Source organism: Macaca thibetana, chromosome 3 (genome assembly GCF_024542745.1).
Source record: "Macaca thibetana thibetana isolate TM-01 chromosome 3, ASM2454274v1, whole genome shotgun sequence".
Lineage (NCBI taxonomy): Eukaryota > Metazoa > Chordata > Mammalia > Primates > Cercopithecidae > Macaca > Macaca thibetana.
Genome location: NC_065580.1, coordinates 4,585,423 through 4,611,256, shown reverse-complemented (window position 1 = coordinate 4,611,256; position 25,834 = coordinate 4,585,423). Strand labels below are relative to the sequence as shown.

At 48.8% G+C, this 25,834-nt stretch overlaps 1 protein-coding gene across 4 annotated transcripts in view; it reads left to right on the top strand.

The window, feature by feature from the left end:
• Positions 1-25,834, top strand: part of DPP6 (dipeptidyl peptidase like 6) — a 1,147,427-nt gene that overhangs the window by 994,759 nt on the left and 126,834 nt on the right. For all 4 annotated transcript variants that reach the window (XM_050785804.1, XM_050785807.1, XM_050785803.1 and 1 more), the window contains exon 9: positions 25,096-25,250. In XM_050785804.1, the coding sequence (XP_050641761.1) occupies positions 25,096-25,250 (155 nt within the window). The remainder of the gene's footprint in view (positions 1-25,095; positions 25,251-25,834) is intronic.

The following is a 25,834-nucleotide window of genomic DNA, read 5'->3' as shown; positions in this document are numbered from 1 at the left end:
AAACAACCATTAATCCATTAACTCAAGAGTTCATTCTTAAAATCCAAATTTCCTTCTCTGGAGATATGACCAGATCATAGCTCCCAAACTCTTCTCCAATTTTTGTTTTTCTTTACGCCGTTTCGGAGTCGAGATTCTGTAAGGAGTGACCTAATGTGAGCCTTTCCTGATATGGAGGAGACGTAAAATAGCTCAGGGAAAAAGCTGATGCTTAGAAAATCTGTGGTTATCCCCTTGTCTCATCATGTCACTGGGAGTTTCTGGCCTCTGCTGGCAGCTCTGATGAATGTTCTATACCAGGACAAAGAAGGCGGGCATGGATCGGGCAGTCCCTCCAGTCAGGGAACGGTGGCCTCTCCTGGCTGCCTTGGCATTTAGGAGGCTCCGTAAGGGTATTTGGGATCTCAAGAGCCTCTGGGACTTAGGGGCAAAGGGCAGACTTTAACAGCCAGTCCCTCCTCCTCCAAAATGTTTAGCAAGCCAGAAATTCCCCTTTACTTCTGAGACAAAAGAAGATGTCCTTTGACTCTTCAGGGAGCATAACGTACCATCCTTTGATGGTCATACACATTCAAAGAAGATTAAAGCCAGAAATGAAAGGGAAAGAAACAGTTATAGGATTTTGGTGGAAATTTGCAGAAATACAGGTTGAAGCTGAAGTCTGGCATCAGGGAGGTTTGTTCCATTGATCTCCTCTCTCAGGCTCAGCTGTTTTATCTCCAGTGCATTTTGGATGTGGCTTCTCTTTCCACCTGCTGGGACTTTAGATACAGTACTTCCTTTTGTTTCACGGTAGCATTTAACTGAGTCTGGAAAAACCATCATTAAGGGAAAATAAAGCTGAAAGACGAATTGAAAACTGTGTAAAAGGGCCCTTTCAGGCTGCCGGAGAGATCGCCTTTCCAGCCTAATGAGCCTGCGCTGCCTCTGATTCAGATGATGCAAGGACAGGAGAAAGGAATGGAGTTTTGTGCACTGTGATTTCCCAAAGCACATAACGCTTAGTCATTTGGGGCGTTAGGAAAGAGAGAAAGTCGGAGGGGACTGTGTGGGGAGGTGAGAGAAAGAAAGAAGGCTGAATTTTAGTTAAGCTGCTCAAATGCCTGCTTTAACAAAAGTCTGCCAGGGCTAAAGGTGATTAGCCATCAGTGCTGCTGTTGTTTTTGCTGTTGCTGAAGTTTCAAAGTCCTGTGCCCCTTGGTGTATATGCAGGGGATTGGTTCCAGGACCCCCGCGTTACCAAATTTCAAACATACTCCAGTCCCAGTCAGCCCTGAGGACCCAGGTATATGAAAAGTCAGTCCTCCATATACAGGGGTTTCACATCCCCCAAATACGGTATTTTCCCTATGTATTTGGTTGAAAAAATCTGCACATAAGTCGACCCGCACAGTTCAAACCTATATTGTTGAAGGGTCTGCTCTCCCGTCCTTATGTGGGGTAGTGACAAGGGGCCCTGTGTCCCATGGTGTGCGGCCGAACTGCCTTGGTGGATTTGGAGAGGTGGATTTGCAGCCAGTTGTCCACATATCCTGGATCCTCCAGGTGCGTCCCATGTAATGGGTTAACTGGACCTGCCTAAACCTGGGCCTCCCACCCCTCAAAAGCAGCTTCTCCAAGATTTCCTACTTAAATTTCTCCAGCCACAGAGAGCAGCATTTATTGTCTCTCACCACACCCGCCCCCCCGCCCCAGTATAGAAAAAAGGAAGACTGGGGAATTGATCTCTCAGAGCACTTGGAGAAGCCACACGTCAGCAGCCAGTAAAGCTAGAATGAAAATCTGAGTGATCAAGGCAATGGAATAGAAAGTCAAAACCCAAACTTCATCTCTTCCCCACTAAAGGAACGGGAAGAGACGCTGCCACCTGGCGGCCAGCCGAGGTGTGTTCAGGGAGCTGGTCCTCGTCCCTGGGCCCCCCGGGGTGTTGATTTGTGGGAATTTGCAGATCTCTGATGATAATGAGGGGATTCGCAGTGTGTGATATGCAAATAACACAGCTCTGATTAGTGAAGGAGGCTGCGAGCCTTGCAAGGTAAAAGCTCCGTTTGCCTTCTGGCTTGATGTTCGCTGATTTCTTTTTTTAACCCCCCATTTAATTCTGCTCTCGGCACCTTGGATAAAATATTTAGTGGCAGGAAACAGGCAACAGATGCAAGCAGGAATAAATAAGATTTCTGTATTTAGAATGAGGCCACGTATTTCGGAGCGCAGATCTATCAGGCATGTTATTTATGTCTTTTGCAATTTCCCGGGACCCAGATTTCTCAGGGTGCTTTGATTTTTCTCAAATATCTACAGCAGTAGGGGTCCAGGGAGCCCAGGGAGCACAGCCGGGCACTCACTCACAGTCAGAATCTGGGGGGCTGTGTTATTTAGGATGATCCGAAATGCAACCTTGCTGCCTGCATTCTGTGTTGATATGTATCTTGCCTCATTAAAAGATGACAATCTACAATACTGATATTACTCAGGCAGATGGATTTCTCAAATGCTGGGCTATAGCCTGGGCTGCCAGACTGCATGAGGTTTAACATGGAAAATTAGCTGCAGTCTTGGTCTCCGGTCTGCCAGGTACAGCAGTGTAGTGGAAGGAGCGAAAGAGCAGGAATCAGGAGACTCACCAGGATCTGCCCTCTCCTGCCCTGTGATCCTGGGAAAATGACTTGGTCTCCTCATCCTGGAGGTCTCCATGGTGGAGTGGGCTCAACATCACACCTGGAGTCAAGTCAAGGCTCCGCATGTCCCAGTGACTTAGAGCAAGTTGTCAACGTCTCTGAGCCTCAAAATTCTCCTTTATAACAAAGAATGTAAGCAGATCCACAGTCACTAGAAAGATTACAATAGAACTGCCAGAGTCTCTAGCATTTGGTAAATATTTATTAACTAGATAGAAAAAAAAAAATGTACCAGGCTTAGTAACACCTGGCCTGCCCTTCCCATCTCATTAGAGGCTAGAATGCTCAAAGGACACAGGGTGTGTCTTAGTCTGTTTTGTGTTGCCATAAAGGAATACCTGAAGCTGGGCAATTTATAAACAGAAGAGGTTTATTTGCCTCAGGGTTCTATAGCCTGTGCAAGACACACGCTCCAGCACCTGCTCCGCTTCTGGTGAGGCCTCAGGCTGCTTCTACTCACGGCAGAAGATGAAGTGGAGCTGGTTGTGCGGAGATCACATGGTGAGAGGGAAAGCAACAGGGTGTTTAGGAGGTGCCAGGGTCTTTTTAACAGCCAGCCCTCACAGGAGTGAATCAAGTGAGAACTCACTCACCCTTTGGGGAGGCCATTCATCCTTTCATGAAAAGTCCACCCCATGACCCACATGCCTCCCACTGGACCCCGCCTCCAACACTGGGTATCAAATTTCAACACGAACTTTGGAGGGGACAGGAAGAAAAGCCATAGCAGGGCGTATAGCATTGGCATCAAAGCTAGGGTGTTGATTGGTTATGACTATTGTTAGTCGTGCAGCATTTATCAAGGAAAGAAGAAGAAAGCAGATTGTAGAAAGAATAAGCTCAGGGTATACATGATTCTTCAAGAGAAGCCAGACAACATTCCAGGATTTCAGAAGGGGGACATGGCTGAGCTGGGTCTTCTCTTTGTGGGGAGACATGTCATTGGGCCTCTGAGTTCCAAAGACACAACCGTGAAAAAGCACAAAAAGACTGTCTACTTACAAGATTTAGGATTTCCCACATAGTCCCCAGGGCCTCCTCTGATCCTTTGACCAAGACATGAAAGCCCTGCCTACATGAGAAGAGGAGAGCTCCATGTTGAGGTTAGGACAGCACTGATATGATGCCTGCCTTCCTTGGTTTATTTGACACCTGATGAACTGGCGACTTGTTGGCAAAGTCCTTCCATTGTGAGGTCTGCACCTCCCACCCCCAGCTTGATTGTACCATTCTGTTTTGGAAATCCCCACCAGAAGTACCAGCAAACTCTTCTTAAGCTTCTAGAAATTTCTACCTGGGATTATTTTGTTCATAGAGCAATTCTGGCAGCCAGAGTTACTCCTGCCTCTTTGCTTTGGACCACAATTACCCAAAAAGCATTAGGAGAAAAGAGATCACAGCAATGGTTCACTCAATTTTCAACTTCCCTTTGCTGTTTAGATTTTGGCAAAAGAGTATTCACTGTGACTGCTGCTTTTCACTATAAAAAGAAGCTGAGATTTCCTGCCAACTATCTCACAAAAACAAACAGAAGATTCATTGAGAGAACCGGGGAAGCATCTGATCCTACAACACACGACCAAAATATACTGTCTGTATCTTGGAAATGAACTCCCTAACAGGATAGAAAATAAGTCGTTCGAGCTCTTCTCTAGCTCAAGTATAAGCACCCCATAACTGGAATTATGTCTTTTACCTCCTGCTTATTCCCAGGGCCGAGGGGGACCATTCGTAGCTGATAATACCGATTACAATCATGCAGGATCATCCAGGAATAAAAACTCACTGGAGGAAGGCAGCAGGAAAGGGAAAGAAAATCCTCGTTTTCAGAAAATAACATGGAGACCTTATGAGCTCACTCTGAGTAATCACCCTTCAGCAGCACCATCTCCCTATCCAGTCTGCTCTGTTTAAGGGAGGAGTGCATCTCACCACAGTGTTTCATTGAAGAGCTGGTTTTTAATTGGCCCTGTACCAATTAATTTATTTTCATTTGCATTCCAAGGCCGTCGGCCTTGTACTGCTTTACTTCAAAGCTGGATCTAAAAACATAGGCTCTTAGAAGGTTGCAAACCTGCGATTGTACAGAGGCCCAGAGAAGTGAAATGATTTGCCCAGTGAAACAGGGTACTGTGGAAACTGAGAGAGCTTTGAAGTCTGACACCCCTGGCTTCACAATTCTACCTCCACCACTTACTGGTTGTATGAACTCAAGCAAATTGATTCACCTGTGAGACCTCAGTTTCCTCCTCTGTAAGATGGAACTAGCAGCATCGACCTTGTGGGGTCATTGTGCAAATTGCCATACTGTGTTAGAGTTTAGCATTGCTAGTCACTTATTAGGCACTCACAAAGTGTAGCTGACTACTGGTGTTGTTGCTCTTAGAAAACACCCATATGTTAGAAAAAAAAAAAACAGAACATTTTTTCTGCCTCTGAATAAGTGCCCAAAATCCTCTTTCTTGCTAGGACCACCCAGAGTAAGGAAGACAGCTGCTCCCCCAGCCTCAGCAATGTGGAGACGGCGTCCAATTCTCCACTGACACCCTAGTGGTTTCTGTACAATGCATGGGAAAATGTATAATAAAAAGTAAAGTGCGTCACAAATGATAGGTAGTCCTCACATTATCAGCAGTAATAGTGGCTATATTGAGTGCTGTGGGTCCGGGCAGATTGGTTTATAGTCACTCAGATATGTTGATCTAATAATAATGAAAATGAATAAAGGGGTAGAAGCTGTCAGCTGACAATAATGTTCGAATGACATCAGTTTGGTTTGCTTATGTAATGGGTCTTAGATGAAGAGGAATCACCTGGAACTCAACACTTTAACTCCTTCAGCTTCCGGCAAGGAGAGAGGCAGAAGGCGTACACATGGTGGACGGCAGCCCGTGTACAGGGGCCACAGAAAAGGGTGATGGGGATCTTCTCCACACCGGGCAGAGCTGCAGGGTGGTAGGAGTCGGCTTCCTCCTCTCCACCTCTTCCCTTCTGCCATGTTTCCTACCTGACCCAGCCAGTCTCCAGTAACAGATATAGAATGTCTTCATTTGGAACATGGAGAATTTGCACATAGGGAAGCAGATTGGACGAAGGGCTCAGATCAGGGGTCTCCGTGTCTGGGCACAGCCATTACCCTTCCCCTCCCATCCTCTGTTCTCTCCTGCCACCACCACACCGTGCTCCTGGTGAGCTAGAGCCAGAGCGAACTGGAACCCAGAGCACTCTTGGCCAACACCCGTGGCACTAGACAATGCCAAGAGAATGGCTTAATAATAATGAGATAATAACTTAATAATAATGAAAAGAACCCAGCGAGGCCTGCGGTGCAGGGAGGGAGACCTGGTGTGTGGTGCTGGCGCTTCCTGAGCGCCTCCCTGCACAGCCTGCCTCTCGAGTTTCTCACACAAGGCGGTAAGCAGGGCCAGGCCTCGCTCTTTCCCTTCACAGTGGAGGGTGTCAGCAGGGTTTTGATGCCTTTTGCCCATGGTGTCCACTAGCGGATGTGCTGGTTGGAACGGACGTGCTCATAACCATGACTCCCATTGAGGCCTTGTCCCACCAGCGGTCCAGTTCCCATCAACAGCTCAGTCTAGGGGTGGGTGGAGGCCCAGTACTGCAGGCTTGCTGCATTTGGGTATTTCCAGGTGGCTCAGGTCAAACTTAAGAGCTGGACCCAGTCGGAAAATCAAGTGAATAAAGCTGGATGGCATGGAAAGGGGTGCGGGCTTCACTGAGAGAGGGTGAGAGAGCACAGGATGGGAAGGAAAGGGATGGAGGTTTTAACTGAGAGGGTGAGGGAGCATAGGATGGGAAGGAAAGGGATGGAGGGTTTACTGAGAGAGGGGGAGGGAGCATAGGATGGGAAGGAAAGTGATGGAGGGTTTACTGAGAGAGGGGGAGGGAGCATAGGATGGGAAAGACCGGATTGCAGGAGAGAGGGCGCGCAGGAGAGCTGCTTCCCACGCCTTTGCTCCTGACCTATGTGTGTCCCTGACGCTGGGTCATGGTCAAAAACACGGATGGCCGCTGACATTGGTCTTTACAGAGAAAGGCTCCGCCCAAGCCGAAGGACCTGCAGCAGGCAGAACCTATCCTTAGATGAACACCCTCACTTTCCAGAAGACAGGAAGCGGGAGTCACAGCCTATTGAAATGTAGACATGATGTCTACACTTTACAGACCCACCCGGTGTCCTGCAAAGGCCCAGGCTCAGACCAGGTGCACCGTGAGAGCCGCCTGTGACTGAACAGGCCGCTTCTCCGTAACAACCACGTCCCACAGTGTGGAGGTTCCCAGTGGCGGGTAGTGCCGAAAACAAAGGGAAGGCAGAAACAAAACTTAGCCAGGCACTGAGTGCGTGGGAAGGCAAAACCCTCTTTTCTTCTCCCACGGCGGTGGCGCTCGCTGCGCGATGCTCACGGAGAGTGGGAGGGCGTCCCGCACGGGGCAGAGCTGCAGGGTGGCAGGGGTCGGCTTCGTCACCTCCACCGCTTGCCTTCCGCCACTTTTCCTATCCAACCCAGCCAGGCTCCAGTAACAGACACAGAATGTCTTCATTTGGAACACGGAGAGACAAATGTGCCGAGTGGGAAGGAGAGACGCCGCTGCCGGAGCAAGCCTGGTCCCAGAAGACAGCCTGATTTGAGTTAAAGCGAGAGGGCAGGAGAAGCAACTGGGAATCGAGGCAGTGGGCCGACGATGACCCGGGTTCAAGAGGCACAGTGGGAGGCTGCAGGTGTAAGGAGAAGGACGGCTCAGGTGAGGGCTGCACAGGCACTGTGGGGATGAGGCTCTGGGTGGTGACCTCTCCAAGGCAAGAGAGCACGTAGATTTCAGAGCAAAACTATCTGGGTCAGAATCCCGGATCCATCCTTTATCGCTGTAAAATGTTGGGCAAGTACTCACAGTGCCTCTGCTTTCTCATCTAGAAATTGTGTGGAACGATAGCACCAAACTCATGCAGCTGTTACGCAGATGGATGTGCTGGGAAGAAACCTGTTTGCTAGGGGGCTGGGCTGGAGATGGGGAGCTTCTCATGGTGGCTGCTGTCAGCAGCTTTAAAGGAGATGTGGGTGTCCATCCTGGTGGTCTGCCTATCAGCCTGGGATCAGGTGGTGAGCGGCTTCTCCTACTAAGCCCAGAGACGTGTTAGGAAAACAGGCCGATATCTATCGATAAGGAAAAGAGGCTGGCACAATGGCTCACGCCTGTAATCCCAGCACTTTGGGAGGCCAAGGTGGGCCGATCACCTGAGGTCAGGAGTTCGAGACTAGCCTGGCCAACATGGCAAAACCCTGTCTCTACTAAAAATACAAAAAAAAAAAAAAATTAGTCAGGCGTGGTGGTGGGTGTCTGTAGTCCCAGCTACTTGGGAGGCTGAGATGGAAGAATTACTTGAACCCAGGAAGTGGAGGTCGCAGTGAGCTGAGATCGTGCCACTGCACTCTAGCCTAGGTGACAGAGTGAGACTCCGTCTCAAAAAAAAAAAAAAAGAAAATGAAACTCAAAGGGTCACGTCATCTCCATCATCTCCAAAGCGCTGCACCACTAACGAGGCGGATAGGACAGACACATGTCCAGAACATCAAAGCGGGCCCATGTGCTGGCCTTAGAGCAGCGCCCCAGAGGAGGGGGTGGATGGGACTTCCACAGCCTCATTGTCCTCTGAGAGGGAAGAAGCAACCTGGGAGGTCCGCATGGCCCCGGGGGGGGGGGGGGTTCCCTCTGGGATGTGCATGATGCTGGGGGAGGGGAAGGAGGAGCTGGAGACAGGGCACATCCTGGTAGCAGTGTCACTGGAAAAAGGGGCCCTGATCCAGACCCCAAGAGAGGGTTCTTGGGTCTTGTGCAGGAAGGAGTTCAAGGCGAGTCTCAGAGTACAATGAGAAGAGAGAGTTTATTGAAAGTTTCTCAGTTACGGAGCAGGGCGTCCTTGGAAAGCAAAGGGAGGAATGCACCATCTTCATTTTTCTTATGTAGGGGCCTTATCTATGTAAAGACTAAACTAAGCTGTGCCTGCTTGCGGAGGGACCGACAGCATTACATAATGTATATTATTCTATTGTTTTAAAGAAAATGATCCTCGACCTTTCCGTGTGTAAGTATATCAAAGCATAACTATAATTATCTCGAAAGTGATAATGTTACCAGTACTGGACATCAAGGCTTTCTTTTGGAGGAGTTTTTGTCCTTGCAGGCATCACTGAGCTGCTTCCTTAGCTGTTTAAGGAAGGTTCCTAAGGTTCCTAAGATGTTTAATCTTAGGACCATGGGCTGTGACTGGCAAGGAGTGGGCCTTGCTAGTTTCAAGACAGAGTTGGTTTTAAAAAGATGTTGCCCTGACTCTCCTGGGCTCTTGCTTCCCCGACAGCGGTAGTCTCTTCTGCATTTTGTATACTGCAGCTATCTAGAATCTGCACACTGGAAGAACCTAAGTATACAGGAACCGGGGAGCTTGGAGAGGCTGCTGGCCTCCTGGTCTTCCTGTAGGTACTAAGGAGGCCTCACCCTTCTGGGATCCAGGATCTCTCACTCAAGGCTTGGGTTAGGCACATTAACATCTAAGGAACACTATTCACTGCAGGAGGCAATAGCTCTGGCCTGCCCAAGAAGAAAGGCCTGACCTACAGTGGCGGCTGCTCTGTTCTAGGATGTGGGTGGCACAGACTGGCCAGGGAGAGCCAGAAGGTTCTAGGGGTGAGCTGCAGCTGTTGGCCCAAGGGTAAATGTTGGTTCTACCCAGTGCCACATTAAGACCGAGGGAAAGACATGGTGAACGGGTGTGGCTCTAGTGAATGGAATTTCCACTTTAGCTTCTGTTCAACTCGAGCCAGTGATTGAGTACCTGCTGTGTGCCATGCCCTGTGCGGGGCTCTTTGTCCTCCTGCTGGGGTTGTGTTTCTTGGGGGACATAGCTCTGGCCGCAGAGGGATTAATTGTGCCCGAAGGAGCTGGGAGGCCTCTGGGAAGCGTGGCCACTGGACACAGTCTAATTCCCTTCTCTTCTAAGACCTTCATGCTTGCCTCCTGTGGTCCTGCCCAGGCTGCAAAACTGACATTGTCTCCTAAACAGTTTCTGTAGTGCTAAATTGTCAGGTTGCTAAAGCTCCTAGGCAGGAATAAGCAGGTGGTGCATGGAGCTGATGTCACTCATTGATCAACGTGTTATTATACACTGGGCTACAAAGTGTGCCCGGTGACCCTTCCAAATCTATTATTTACTTGAAAGCAGTGACCACATCCACACACCCAGGGTTACACAGGGCGTGTGACGAGGCCCACAGATACGTGCCGATTTGCAGGGGCACCTGCGCTGGGTCTGGGGAGCCATCATCCTCTGCAGAAGAGGGTGACCACCTGTGGGTTTTTTAAAAACAGGAGTGGCATGGATTTCCCCAAGCGCCACCTCTCATTCAGCCTCTCCCATTCATGATCACAGCCTGTGTTTGAGAGAAGGCTGTCCAGCTCGGGCCGTCTGGGTGTGGGGCAGGATGAAGCTCACCTACCAGTGTGGAACCGACACCTTCATTCTCTTTAGCGTCATGCAGTCCCCACAGTGACTTCTGCTTCAGGCTAGTTCCATAACCTGGGAAATTTTGAGGACGGAAAAGGGCAGGGACAGGAGCAGCCGGGAGTGGCTCAGCCCTGAGCCCAGGGTTTTGCCCAGTCGCCTTCCATCTAGGCTGTCCCTCCATCTGCATCTGAGAAGCGGCATGCGGACGTCTGTGACTGTGGATGACACCCGTGCTCCTGTGGTGACAGGAATCCCCTCCCCTCTACACAGAAGCCCTGAGCTACTTCCTGGAGTCAGGGTGCACCTGCACAAGTCGAAAGGCCGGCTCTTGTTCTTCAAACAATAGAACCAGGAATAATTAATCATCGGATGCAGTTGGGCAGAGAAACTGGTTATAATTTACAATTAATTAACCTTCCTCTTAAAAAAAAAAAAACTGGAGACCTAATTTCCGTCTGATCCACGTTGTTTTTGATATCCATTATTTTTCAATGTGTTTTCATTGAGATTAGGAAATACTTGTGCAGAATATCTCAGTCCGATTAAGGTGACAATCGCTCAGGATTTTCGTCAAAACTGTGTATTATAATGAGCCTTTCTGTAGCACATGATAAAAGGAAATATTCTTCCCATCATGTAATTTAAAACTGAAGCCAGACTATGCAAACAATGTTCCATGTAATTTTAAGGCTGTAACTTTGTTTTGTGGTGAAAAAGTCTAACTTCAGACGAGGACAAAATAAGATCAGCACTTTTCAAAACCCTTGGAAAATCCGAGCTCTGGTAAATCTCAACTGGTAGTTAAGTCACTGTCTAATTAGGATTCTAATTTCACAATCTCAATTATTTTTAACTTTCTAGTGAATATTAACAGAATGATCAGTTTTGGGAAAATACTAGGAAGAAAAATATAAACTGAGGAAATTAAAAATGATGATAGGGTTGACAATCCATATTACCTAAAACACTCAACCAGTCACTGTATAGATGATTAATAACAAACTCAGTCTGAGTATAATTGTGAAACATTCCTTTTGAAATTGAACACAGGAAGACACTTGCACCCGTATGTTTATTGCAGCACTATTTACAATAGCAAAGACTCAGAACCAACTCAAATGCTCATCAATGATAGACTGGATAAAGAAAATGTGGCACACATACACCATGGAATACTATGCAGCCATAAAAAAGAATGAGTTCATGTCCTTTGCAGGGACATGGGTGAAGCTGGAAACCATCATCCTCAGCAAACTAACACAGGACAGAAAACCAAACACTGCATGTTCTCACTCATAAGTGGGAGTTGAACGATGAGAACACATGGACACAGGGAGGGGAACATCACACACTGGGGCCTGTCAGGAGGTGGGGGGAAGAGGAGGGAGAGCATTAGGACAAACACCTAATACATGCAGGGCTTAAAACCTAGACGACGGGTTGACAGGTGCAGCAAACCACCGTGGCACACGTATACCTATGTAACAAAGCTGCACGCTCTGCACATGTATCCCAGAACTCAAATAAATTAAAAAAAAAAAAAAAGAAATTGAACACATGTCAGAAACTGAATTTAAAACAATGTTTTGGTCAGTATCAGGACACAAATGATAGGCTATGTGCAGGGCTGCCTGCCTGTCCGTCCCTGGGCCTCAGTGAGAGTATCGCTTGATAGGATGTTTTGAGACCCGGACATCCCCACCAGCCCAGCAGACACAGGCTCAGCCCACAGGTGCACACTGGGGTTGTCATGGGAGAGAGGTGAGGAGACTGGAGACAGGCAGGTCCAGAAATGTCTCTCTCAGTGTTTCCCATGGGTTATCTCTCACTTACTAGCTGTGTGAGCTTCAGCATATTATTTTAACTTTTTTCCCGTAGTTCCCTTAAGGGAAAAAATAAAGATAATAATAGTATCTACCTGGAGTGATTGTGTTGAGGATGAAATGAGTTAACCCACCTAAGCAGTCAGAGCCGGCTTGGCATGCGTTGGGTGCTCACTGACTGCTGGGTGTGACTGTCGCCATCACCACCCTTCTAAGAGGGCTTACCCAAAAGCTGCCACGTCTTACTGAAATTCAATAAGAAAACTTACTTCCAACAAAAAATAAAAGCCACACACACGTTTTCCCTGTAAATCTTGAAAGGAAGAAGGAAAAGGTCAGGATGTTGCCCCGCACTGGGGTTGGAAGAGGTCCGAGTAGGGCGCGTCCCGGGTCGGGAATGTTAGGACAAAGTGGCCTCTGTCTTCATCGTGTGTCTCGGGTCCTCTCCCTAATGGTACTGTCCTCACCAAGTCTTTTTATTATGAAAAGAAAGAGCGGTGAGGACTTGAGTGGGATTGTTGGGTTGTTGTGTTGCAGAGGAAATATACTTTTTGCAGAGGCCTTAGAAAGTGTGCAGTGAAAAAAACCAACAAGCCTTGTTGGCCCCAAGGCCTGTGGCTGCTGGTGGGACAGTGGTCATCTGCTCCAACCCGCCTGGGGTAGAGTGAGCCATTTGCTCTTTTTCTCTTCTCCAATTTCCCAGAACAACGAGGGTGATCAATAAAGAGATTTCCCATGATAGTGAGGTAACTCTGTCAGTAAAAGCCCTGAGATGTCCAGAGGTCTGGGCTCACCAGGCCCCAGGTCAGAAGGCTCAGCAGTGCCCCATGCGTGCCTCTCGGATCATCTCGTCCTGGGCTCATCTTCCGTTGTGGCTTCCTCTGCTCCCTCAGTTGGGTCTGTGCCTATATGGCTCCAAGCCCCCGAGGCTGGCTTGCAGCCCCATGGTCATAATCAATGTTTTACGGCACCTGCAGAGTACAGGCAATAGTAGGTGATTTTACGAATAATAATTAATAGAGCTCTCACAGCAACACTCCAACGAGGGCAGCCTGCTTCTATCCCTGTTTACAGAGGAGGAAACTGAGGCACCTAGGGACTAGGTCACTTGCCCAAGGTCACAGCCGGTGGGGGGCAGGGCTGGATTTCAGCCTCGAAAGTCTAGCTCCTGAGGCCATGCTGCTGCCTGCCACCTATCCCACCTCCTTAAGGTGCTCTGTTCCCACCACTTCCTAATCCTCGATCCCCTCTCCCCTCCCCATCCAGAAAGCTGCTAGGATAGTCCTTGTCCACATTCTCCTTCCTGGCCTCCACCTGATGATAGCTTGTTGTGATACTTGATTCAACTTGCGAGATATTCCTAGAACAATGAGAGAAAAATGAAGGCGAATTAGGCCTACCACAGTCAAAGCTGTCATTCCCTTCTCCATCCCTCACAGCCCCTGAGGAACAGGCCAGCCCCTTTCCATCCTTCACCTCTGCTAAGGAACTGACCAGCAGTTTCTCCATCCCTCACGGCCCCTGAAGAACAGGCCAGCCCCTTCTCCATCCTTCACATCTGCTGAGGAACTGACCAGTCCTTTCTCCATCTCTCATGGCCCCTGAGGACAGTTCCCTTCTCCTTTCCATTGGGTGTGCAGGTCCCTCCCTGCGAGGCCCTGCAAGTGTCTGCAATTGCACCTGCTGATGTCCACCACTCAGTGGGTGCTCAGTGCACTGAAAAGTTCCCTCTCCTCCCCCACTGCAGCCCTCCTGCCTCACTCGGAGACAAGGCAGAACCAAGACGGGATCAATAGTCATTTATTTATCTTGGTCTTGAATGATTTTTACATAAGTCAGTTTGCAATAAGAGGGCCTTCGTACCGTGTCTGCCTGCACTGAGGACATGGGAGGCCAGCCATCTTTGCTGAGATCTGTGCTTCCTGATCCACAGTAAGATGTTTCCTCCCTAGCTGGGGAGATCCTCATGGCTGAAGACAGTGTCCTGGCCTCTTGTCTATCCTCTGGAGTCTGCATCACAGCACAGGAATAGTTGTGGTGAGCACAGGCGCTAGGATGGAAAATCTCGGGCACACGGGAGGGGCATGCTCAATGAGAGTTCACGATAATCCCTGTTACCACAGTGGTGTTCAGGCCTTTACAGATTGCCAGGGGGTCCGAATAGCATCTGCTGGTCACCTCAACTCTGCAAGGAGGAACGGGTGCAGACCGGGAAGTGGCTCAGGGAGGTCGGAGACCAGCCCAAGGAGGGGGTGCCTGAGTGGCCCCAACCAAGCGCCGTGCTCTTCCTGCCACACGCACGCATGGCCTCCTGGCGGCTCTGCCTGTTGGGCACATGCACCTTCCATCGTCACTAAATCCACGCCCCCTTCACGTGGGCAAACACGGCCTCTTGCAGACATGTTCGTGCCTGTGCCCTGTCCTGGGAACCTGTAGTTGGCTGTTGCTTTGAAGAGCTTAGGAAACAGCGTGGAGTTCCGTCAGGTGGCAGGCATTCTAGAATCTCTCCAACAAAGCTGAGTCGGTGTGTCAGTCAGGGCCGGGAAACAGGCCGTGGAGCTGCCTCAGGAGGCCCGTGAGTCCATGGCCACACTCGGTTCTGTGTAGGACCACATGAGTTGTATGTCCCATTACATTGAAATCTTTTCAGACTGTGATGAAAGAAATACAGATTTTTTTTTTTTTAAGACAGAGTCTCGCTCTGTTGCCCAGGCTGGAATGCAGTGGCTCAATCTCAACTCACTGAAATCATCTCCCGGGTTCAAGCAGTTCTCCTGCCTCAGCCTCCTAGTAGCTGGGATTACAGGTGTGCAACACCACGTCTGGCTACTTTTTGTATTTTTAGTAGAGACAGGGTTTCACCATGTTGACCAGGCTGGTCTCAAACTCCTGACCTTAAGTCATCTGCTCTCCTCAGCCTCCCAAAGTGCTGAGATTACAGGCATGAGCCACTGCACCTGGCCAAAATATAGATTATTTTTAAAGAGACATTGAATGTTTAGAACTGAATTATACTGATAACTACAGGGGGTTTTTTGGTTTGTTTTGTTTTGTTTGCAAGAAGAGATGCTCATATTCACAGAGTTTGAAAAACAAGTGACCTAAGCCAACCCCTCATTTTATAGTAGAAGAAAAGTGGCCCAGAGAGGTGGGACCAGAGTTGGAGCCCGGGTGCCACTGCCTGTCCGCGTCCTTCCCGTGAGAGCACGCGGCCTCTGAAAGCAGCAGGTGGGACCCAGGCATTTGTCAATGGATTTTCCTCTCAAAGTTGCTCTTCTCTTTACTGGGGCAGATCCCAATTTGAGGGAGCCTAGAGCCTATGAAATGTGGGGGATCCTCTTTAGAAAAAGGACAGAAGATTATGAATGGAAGCAAAGGCCCAAGAAGGGGAGAAGCCCTGAGACCCAGCTTCTCCAGCCCCCTGGTGCGAATTCCCGCCCTCGCAGCCACCCCGCAGGGATGCACCCGTCCCACAGCAAGTTCCTACAGACTCCCCAGGAGTGTGCACTCCGGCTCATTGCTTCCCCGGTCTTCGCATGTTTGCTTGTCACTTGATTATCCTCCTCGATGAGGAGCCACTTGTACTTTAAATGCCTCCTTCACATCAGCAGGCAATTTACAGTAGGGAAGGGAGAAGGAGGGTGAGCAGTGAGGCTTCTCAATCACACAATTCAAGAGCACGGGGACGTCCTCCCAGGAGTGGCCTATCTTTCGTGCCTAGCACGAGGGGCAGTGGCAATAGGGTGGAAAGGGACCACCTGCTGGACTCTCCAGGCCAGGCTAACACCAGAGGCCACTGTGCGGTCTTTCCTTCTGCTTCCCTCTGCCCTGAGCCTTATGCAAATCCAGCTGTTAGCTCAGCCTCCAGCTCTTGTCTGAATTCCAGGGGAGGCCCAAGCTGGGACCCCCTACTTCAAAAATAAGCTTGAATTCAAACCTCCAGCATTGTTCCACAGTGTGCAGGCCAGCAGACATCCATTCTTTTACTCCAATTCCCTGTAAGCCCCTCTCTGGGTCCAGCCAGACAGCGTGTCCTCAATCCATGGGGTTGCAGAAGGGGCTTGCTGCCTGTGCACTAGATGCCAATATGGTGACACCAGGATTTTCAGAAAAGAAAAGCTTTCTACTAAAAGTCTATTCCCAGCTGGGCGCGGTAGCTCATGGCCTTGGGAGGCCAACGTGGGCAGATCACGAGGTTAGGAGTTCAAGACCAGCCTGGTCAATATGGTGAAACCCCATCTCTACTGAAAATATAAAAAATTAGCTGGGCATGGTGGCGTGCACCTGTAGAACCAGCTACTTGGGAGGCTGAGGCAGAAGAATTGCTCGAACCTGGGAGGCAGAGGTTGCAGTGAGCAGAAACCATGCCACTGCACTCCAGCCTGGGTGACAGAGTGAGATTCTGTCTCAAAAAAAAAAAAAAAAAAAAAAGTCTATTCCCAAGGAGACAGGCATCCAGCTCAACTCTGCCTCCCTGTGCTGGCTTCAAGACAGTAATTTTATTTTTAAAAGAAAAGGATTCAGCAGGCCGATTCTGGGATTAGCAGGTGATTGGTGGAAGGAAAGGGGAGGTTTGGGAAGCCCTTCGGCTTGTGCAATTATTTCTTCATGATAACTCATGGGCTGTGTGTGCAAATCCTGGGGGCTTAGGGGTGGAAATTCAGGCCATGACGTCAGCAAGCTCATTCTGCACAGACCCCGGTTGAGCAACTTGGTTCCTACAGACTTCAGCCAGTTCTCTTATCTCAGGGCGGAGGGCGCATCAGTGTTTCAGCAGATTGTTTCCGTTCTTGTCTGCCGTTCTGCCAACTCAAGAACTTCTGTTAATCATTAGTTTCTTTAACTCTTTGAGGCATTGTTTCATTATTAGGATGCTTGCTTATCTCTTGAGTGACTGACTGAGTGGGTGGATGACCCAATCGATTAACAAATGAGTGAGAAACAAGAAACATCCTCACCACACGGGGACCTGTTTGGGCACGAGGCAGGTGAGCAGGAGACATCAGGCCCAGAAGTTCTGGAGGCTCCCTCAGGTGCCCACAATACAAATGAAGAGGAAAGAGTCAGAGAAAACAAACAAAAAGAAGGATAAATGAGCCTGGCGTACTGGCTCAGCCTTCCTCTTTCAAAACTTTTTTTTTTTTGAGACAGAGTCTTGCTCTGTTGCCCAGGCTTGAATACAAAGGTGCGATCTCGGCTCACTGCAACCTCCACCTCCTGGGTTCAATCTATTCTCCTGCCTCAGCCTCCCGAGTAGCTGGGACTACAGGCGCTGACCACCATGCCTGGCTAATTTTTGTATTTTTAGTAGAGACGAGGTTTCACCATGTTGGCCAGGCTGGTCTCAAACTCTTGACCTCAAGTGATCCACCCACCTCGGTCTCCCAAAGTGCTGGGATTACAGGTGTGAGCCACCACACCCAGCTCAAAACTTTTTTAAAACTAAATTTGAGCTCAGCAATCCAAAATACAATGGCAAAAAACTGCAAATCTGTAAACTGGGCATAACTCTTTCCTCCTCTACTCTGCACCAACTGAGGTGACCAGAAGGGACCGAGCAGTCTGGGGCAGGGCTTGCCCACTCACGCGTCCACGGCTGACGCCGGCTGCTAGCTGAGGCCTGCTCTGTGTCAGCTAGGACACCAAATGTGGCCTCTCCGTTTGGCTGGGGCTTGCTCACAACACAGCAGATGGTGTTCAGGGTGAGTGACCCAAGCAAGAGAGAGCCAGGAGAAAGCCATACCACCCTGTATGAGGCCATTCTCTTTGTGATAAAGAAATCCCTGAGGCTGGGTAATTTAGAAAGAAAAGAGGTTTACTTGGCTCCTGGTTCTGCAGGCTGTACAGGAAGCATGGTGCTGGCATCTGCTTCTGGAGAGACCTCAGGAAGCTTCCAGTCATGGCAGAAGGCCAATGGGGAGCAGGTGCATCACATGGCAGGAGCAGGAGCGAGAGGGAGTGAGTAGGGGTGAAGGAGGTGCCACACACTTTTATTTATTTATTTATTTATTTATTTTCATGGTTTTATTTTTTTTTTTTTATTATACTTTAAGTTCTAGGGTACATGCGTACAACGTGCAGGTTTGTTACATAGGTGTACATGTGCCATGTTGGTGTGCTGCACCCATTAACTCGTCATTTACATTAGGTGTATCTCCTAATGCTATCCTTCCCCTCTCCCCTCACCCTACGACAGGCCCCAGTGTGTGATGTTCCCCACCCTGCGTCCAAGTGATCTCATTGTTCAGTTCCCACCTATGAGTGAGAACATGTGGTGTTTGGTTTTCTGTCCTTGTGATAGTTTGCTCAGAATGATGGTTTCCAGCTTCATCCATGTCCCAAACAGCCAGATCTCACTAGAAGCCGCTTACTATCGCGAGGACAGCACGGAGTGGATGGTGCCAAACCATTCGTGAGAAATCCAGCCCCATGATTCCGTGGCTCCCACCCGGCCCCAACTCTGGTATCAGAATGACAATTCAACATGAGATTCGGATGGGGACACACATCCCAACCGTAACACACCCTTTATGACCTAGTTTCACAAGCATCACTTTCTGCCACATTCTCTTCGTTCAAGGAGCAAAGAATCATTTCTCCTTTGGGGAGTCTCATGCCCTGGAAGTAGCACCGAAGGTAGTACTGGAAAATACGGTGTGCCACACTCAGCAAGGCGTCAGTCTCTGTGAAGCAAATTATACTGAGACATCAGTGACTTCATAAAGAAAGGGCATGAATAACCCCTAACCACAAATAATGGCAAGAAGTATCTGTGGAGGCATCTTGGCAAGAGGCTTCTAATGTTCCATGCCTACTCCCTCCCTCCCTCCCTCCCTCCCTTCCTTCCTTCCTTCCTTCCTTCCTTCTTTCCTTCCTTCCTTCCTTCCTTCCTTCCTTTCTTTCTTTCTTTCTTTTCTTTTCTTTCTTTCTTTCTTCTTTCCTTCTTTCAACAGAGTACTGGCCTTGCCTCACCTAGAAAAACAATGCCAGTGAGGTCCTAAGGAGCCCGTTCTGCAGGAGCGCACGTGAGAACTCTTAGAGAAACAGGGGCAAGTGCAATTTCCCCAGAGAACCCTAAAGCTTCCTGTTTCCCTTCAGCCTCACATCTGTGTGCCCTAAGCTGGCTTTGGATTTCTCTTTAGCTGGACTTCATTGGCAGGTGCAGCAGGAGGATGTGGGGCACCCCCTAGATACAACTGCCAAGGGGCTTTTAAGTCTACCTCACTTCCGGCCTCCCTTTTTGTACTTTCTAGAACTCCTCTTGGTGCCCTCTCTACCCACACCCTCGTGCCCTTTCTGCTGTGCACTCACCTTGCAGCAGACCAATGGATTTGGATGCCCCACCTCCATCTGCACCACACCTGAGCTCTGCGGGAGCTCTTCACTGCCGCGCCCTGGGCACTGCGTCTTAGGCCTTGGCTGTCATTTGGAAGCGGAGTCTCTTCCCTGTTAAAGCATTGCCAGAATACAGAGGGGAGAGCTGTCGTTTCCTGGGCTTGAGTCCTTTGTAGAGGCTACAATGGCACCTGATGGGCAGCTCTGTCTTCCTCCTGTGAATGGAGTTGACTAGACCACTCTCACTCAGTGGATTTGCTAGAGGAGCTTCATCTGATGTTATACTAATGACCTCAAGAATTCACCTTATGCTAGACCTTTTAGGTCCATGATAGTGTTACTGTCACCTGTGTGGCCAGTGAGCTCTGCACTCCAGCCAGCAAGAAGTGGGAAAGAGAGGCGGTGGTCACACATTTTCCCCTTAAAGGCGGGAGCCAGGTGTCACTCATCACCTTTTCTCACTCCAGCAACCTCACATCTGGGGAGGCTGGGAAAGGTCTTTATCCTGGGAGGCTGTGTGCCCAACTACAAGCCATTGGTTCTTTTGCTAAAAAGAGAAGGGAGCGTGGGTGTTGGGGAAAATGAGCAGGTTCAGCCATTCCACCTTCCACAAGAGCCTTCTCTGATTTCCTCCAACAAGAAAGAGGCTTCTCTGACTTCCCAGACCCCACAGTTCTTTCCGGTTTCTACCTTGCCACTTTCCCCGTGTTGCAAGTTGCAGCTCTCCTTCTGTTTAGTGTATTACAAACATACAAGCTTTGTCTCTACCTTACTATACCCTAGGGAATTGTGTGTATTGAGTACTCAGTCTTTGTTCAATAAGGTTAATTTCCCTGAACCTCCAATTCCTCAGTTCTAAAGGGGGACTTAATATAAGCTTGGAGGTGCATCACATTCTCTGCAGAGGGAGAACTCACTGCTGAGAAAGCAGCACCAAACCGTTCATGAGGGATCCACCCCCATAACCCAGACACCTCCCACTAGTCCCCACCTCCCAACACCTCCACATTGGGAATTAGATTTCAACATGAGCTTTAGTGGGGACAAACAAACCACTCCAAACCACAGCACACGTGTGAGTGAGATCATTCAGCATTCGTCTTTCTGCCTGGCTTATTTCACTGAGCACAAGTCCTCCAGGTTTATCCATTAGGTTGCAAATGCTAGGATTTCCTCTTTTCTAGCCAGTCATTGTTAACCAGAATGTGCACCAGAGTCACCTGAAGAGGTTTTGCAGAAAAGGAGCCTATATCCTCCTCACTGTCCCCAACAAATACCAATTCTCCTGCCTGAAGTGGGGCCCAGTGTCTGTATCAGCAGCGCACACATATGCACAACAGTTCAGTGGACTCCCCTGCAAACCACCGTAAATCTCACTAGGCAAATATGAAATCATAGTGGTGGCCGGCTTTTCATCCGGTTCTCTCAAACAACGTGGAAAATGTCACCTCATCCCAAACTCGCACCTGAACGCCCACCTCCTGGCTGCCACAGCGACGGGAAAATCACAGACCCTGGAGGTCTGGCTTCCTTCCTTTGTCTTCTCCTCACTGACCTCCGCAGGCTTCTGAGCTTCTGCACTGCCAAAGCTTCTGAGGCTGTGAGACAGACGCAGAGGGGAAGGGGATGCTAGAGGCGGCTGTCAAGCCCCTAGCTTTGAAGATCAGGACTCAAGAACACACAGCAGGACTAGGGCTCAAGTCCAGGGCACCAGGACTCCTGAATTCATTTTTCACTGAGCGCTGCTCTCCATACTCTGGGATGCACCACGCGAAGATTCCTCTTCATTGGCCTTTCTCGCCTTGAGCGCGAAGCGATTTTGTCCTACTGGCTATGACCTTGATGCTGTTTGGCAGGAATGAGTAACACTCCAAATAATGGCACTGGCCTCTTCAAGGTATAGTGACAAGAAATGAAAAAAAAAAAAAACACACACAGCCCGGATCCTACCTGGGGCTGAAGCTCTGGATACAACTTTTGGCATCTTCGAGGGAGGCAGCCATTGACCACCGACTGTCCCCGGGTGTATCTTTCTTTTCTGATGCGAAAATAGCCCCCAGCAGGACAGGGAAGGTGAAGAAAAGATGTATTCTCCAGTTTTTCCGAGTTAATTGTACTTGCTCAGAAAGCCAAGTGATTCATTTTGCTCCAAGTCAGGAGTCCATGCAATTAATTTCGTTGATGAAATAGGTTTTCTTCTTCTGCAAAACTCTGCTTCTAAACTATATTTGGTGCATGGCATTTAAGCCAACTGCCTCATTAAGCTGGAATTCTGCAGAAAAATGTTTGCAGAATAGGGACATTTGGAATTAATGCTAAAATGTCAAGGTTTCTTCTGCCCAGCTCTTTTTTACCCCTTAGTCTCTTATACTTCATTATCACGTTAATGAGCAACTAACGTACAGGAAAATAAAAATGGCAAGGAGCGATGTGTTCAAGGACACTTAGGGAAAATAAACTAAAGCTGCCCTAGTTTTGTACGGCCAGCATTTTGGCATGGCAGAGGTTCTTCACGCGTGCCACTGTCTCGATGTGGGATGACGTTGAGAGGAACTACCCTCTGCCATCACACACACCAGATACCTGTCATCCTGAACCCGATGACCCGATGGTCACTAAGTTCCGTTCTTTTATTTTATTTTATTTTATTTTATTTTATTTTATTTTATTATTTTTTTGAGACCGAGTCTCACTCTGTCACCCAGGCTGGAGTGCAGTGGCAAGATCTTGGCTCACTGCAACCTCTGCCTCCCAGGTTCAAGTGATGATTCTCCTGCCTCAGCCTCCCAAGTAGCTGGGATTGCAGGTGTTTGCCACCATGCCCAGCTAATTTTTGTATTTTTAGTAGAGACAGGGTTTCACCATGTTGACCGGGCTGGTGTCAAATGCCTGACCTCAAGTGATCCACCCACCTCGGCCTCCCAAAGGGCTGGGATTAAAGGTGTGTCTCTAAGTTTCCTTCTAACCATTACATTTGATAATCTGTAGTGATAGTTTTGTTCTATTTCTCTGAAGAGTGAATTGAGCTTCATGGAAACACTCTGGCATTTGTTGATGAGATCAATGGAAATAGAATATTCTCAGCCCAGCCTCATGGCCAGCCTTCACCCACATTTTTTTCAGTTTCTTGTCCCAACAAGCATGACCCACTTTGGCCTGTGCTGGTCAGAACCAAGCAATAGCATTTCCTTTAGTTCAGAGAGCAAGTCTAGAAATGAGATACAAACCACCTTGGTTGGAAATGAGGGGTGACCCTTGCCCGTCTTGCCTGGTGGCCTCTTGTGGAACCTACGGGGTAGGAATGAAAGTGGCCTGATGTTGCACGTGGCCAATGATTTATCATCCTCTGGTCTCAGAAAAGATTGCTTTGGGTTCAGAGGAAAGAAAGAAATGAGTTGTCTCTTCAGGGGTTTTGTTGTTACTGTTGTTTGTTTGTTTCTGTCCAAAGCTGCTTCATTTTTAAAGCCCTTGTTGCAGCAGCCATTTTTCTGTTTTGGATTTTCCTGAGTTGGCTGTGAATTAATGTCCCATGGAAACCACTGCAGGGCTCCTCTGCTGATTTCTGTGGGCTCTGCACCTTCTCCCTCTGCACTGTGAATTCTGCTCACTCCCAGGGACTGTACTCCAGCCCCATTGGCCCCTTTCTTGTGGCCCTGCAGTGCAGACGTGATTGAGCACAATCACCCACAAATTGCATGGCAAATGGTGCCTGTTTTTTCCAGCAGACCATCTGCTAGAGTCAATTACTCACCATTCCAAGCGAGCAGACCGGGCAGATCCGGTGACTCTGCATAAAGTCACTTCTGAGTCACCTCATCCCAAACTCGCACCTGAACATCCACCTCCTGGCTGCCAAAGCAACTGGAAAATTACAGACCCTGGAGGTCTGGCTTCCTTCCTTTGTCTTCTCCTCACTGACCTCCTCAGGCTTCTGAGCTTCTCAGCACTGCCAAAGCTTCTGAGGCTGTGAGACAGATGCAGAGGGGAAGGGGGCGCTAGAGGCAGCTGTCGAGCCCCTAGTTTGAAGATCAGGACTCAAGAACACACAGCAGGACTAGGGCTCAAGTCCAGGGCACCAGGACTCCTGAATTCATTTTTCACAGAGCCCTGCTCTCCATACTCCGGGATGCACCAGGGGACAGGAGGTCAGACCCACCACAGGCTTTGTATTTCGGGAGACTCCACCAAGTTGTTCTGGAGTCTGCGGCAGACTCAGCACTACCTTTGGTGGGGGGCTCTCTGCTGGGGAGTCTGACCAAGGCAAGATGAGGAAGACTCGTGTGACATGGAGCATGGTTCAGCATCCCCCTCAGTGTCACACTAGGTGCCACAGAAATCTAGGTGGGGGGGGGCAGGCGGGCACATCTCACCCCCAGCCCCACTGCCCTCAGAGCCTGGCTCCTGCTCCCACCCCAGGAGGAGCATGGGCAGCGTGCCTGCTTCAGGCCTCTGGGCTTGGCTGCGAAACGCCACCGTGGATGACACCGACCCAGTGCTAAGCCTCCCTTCATGAACCCTCCTCCTGACCAGCTGGTCTCCTCCTGCTGCCTCCCCACGGGACCTGGGAGGCTGCTGATGTGGGCTGCTTCTTCCTTATCTGGGACTGTGCCCTCCTGTGGGCAGTCAGCCCTTGGTTTCCTTCCAATTTACGTTGTTCTGTTGTATTCGATGCCCTCATTTTGTTTCTGCAAAGTGTTTTCAAGCTCCTTAATCATCTTTCTACACTACAGGTACATAGAGCAGATTTGTGGTACACACCTAATAATAACCAGTTGAATGGGACTCATAAATTATTTTAATCATTATTTTAGAAACAAATCTAGAGGGAATTAGTTTCACGATATATAGATCCTGTACAAGACAGAACCCCTTGACCCAAGAGCTGTTCACAATGAAATGGGTTCTCTGACTGGTTACACTTGGGAAGTGTATCCTCCCAATGTGTTGAAAAAAATGCTGTAGAATTTTCCCCTCTAGAATAGAGATCACACCTTACAAAACTCGTCTGTCATTAAAACTCTAACCAGGACACTGATGGGCTAGGAAAGAATAATGGGTGTTTCTGGTTGAAGCCCAAGAGAATCAGTCTTTCATTTCAGTCCTGAAGATGGATCCATTTTGGTTTTCCACCATGCATAATGAGCTTGTACCCTTCTTGTAAGAAGCCACACATAGTGAGCTTGCACCCTTTGTGTACTGCAAGAAGCATGCTGGGCCTTTGGACTCATTATCTGAGGAGGGAGCTCTGTGTGTGCGTTAATCCCTGGCCTGCTTTTGGGTGACTCAGCCTCTGCCAGAGCTCACTTTCTCATTTGGTTCCATCTGCATGGGATATGCTTCCATGTGAATTTACTTTCTCCAGTGCTGTTTTTCTAATCATACTAAAGTAATAATCAACAATAGTCCAATCATAGTTCAACTCAAAAGTACATGTTGGGCTCATAGTGTTCAAATGTGTACAAAGAAAAAAAAAAACATTTCCAGATGATTAGCATCTGTTTGGTTGAGCTTTGGTTAATGAGGTTTTCCTGTGCTGGACTTAGTCATCAGCATCAGACATTTCTTGAGCCCCCAAGAAATATAAGCATGTGCAGGACACAGTGAAGATTCCTCAAAGATTGTAGCAGATAAGGGACTCTGTAGGGACTCATTTCTTTCCTGGCCACCTCATGTTCCTGCGTGTGCAGCTCCGATTTCCATTCACTTGTTACTATTCACATTTCTCTACTCTGTTTTCCCTTAGAGGAGATTTTGAAGACACACATCGCACATTGGTGGTCTCCGGACGGCACGAGACTCGCCTACGCCACCATCAATGATTCCCGTGTCCCTCTCATGGAGCTCCCAACTTACACCGGCTCCGTCTACCCCACCGTGAAGCCCTACCACTATCCCAAGGTAGGCAAAGGGACACTGCACAGCAAATTCTTTAAATTATTCATGAGCACCCCAGCCCTGCTCACTCAGTGTGCAGACGTGATCATCAGACGTGTATATGAGCAAAGCAGTTAACAAAAGAAAGATTAATCATGTCTCATTACATTGCATTACATTCCCACCTCTGTTGAGCTGAGTCATTGGCAGGTTTACTTCTTTTAGACAATCGAACTACTGTTCATCACCTGACTGAACTTCACTGAACCAAAATACATAGGGTACCTCCCCTCACCACTCCCCAGTGATGAAAGTGCACCTGACCTCTCTCACGCATCTTATTTCTACTTTGCTCTTGGCCTCTGGGAGGTCAGAAAGATTTCCATCTGCCCCTGGTCCCCTGGGTCTGGGCAAGGCTGTTTTGCACGTGGTCACTGCTACAGGCTAAATGTTTGTGTTCTTGCCAAATTCATACATTAAAATCCTAACCCCCAAGGTGATGGTATTAGGAGGGAGATCACTGGGAGGTGACAAGACATGGAGGGCAGAGCCTTCATGATTGGGATTTGTGCCCTTACGGATTTGTCTGTTTTTGTGCTGCTGATTAA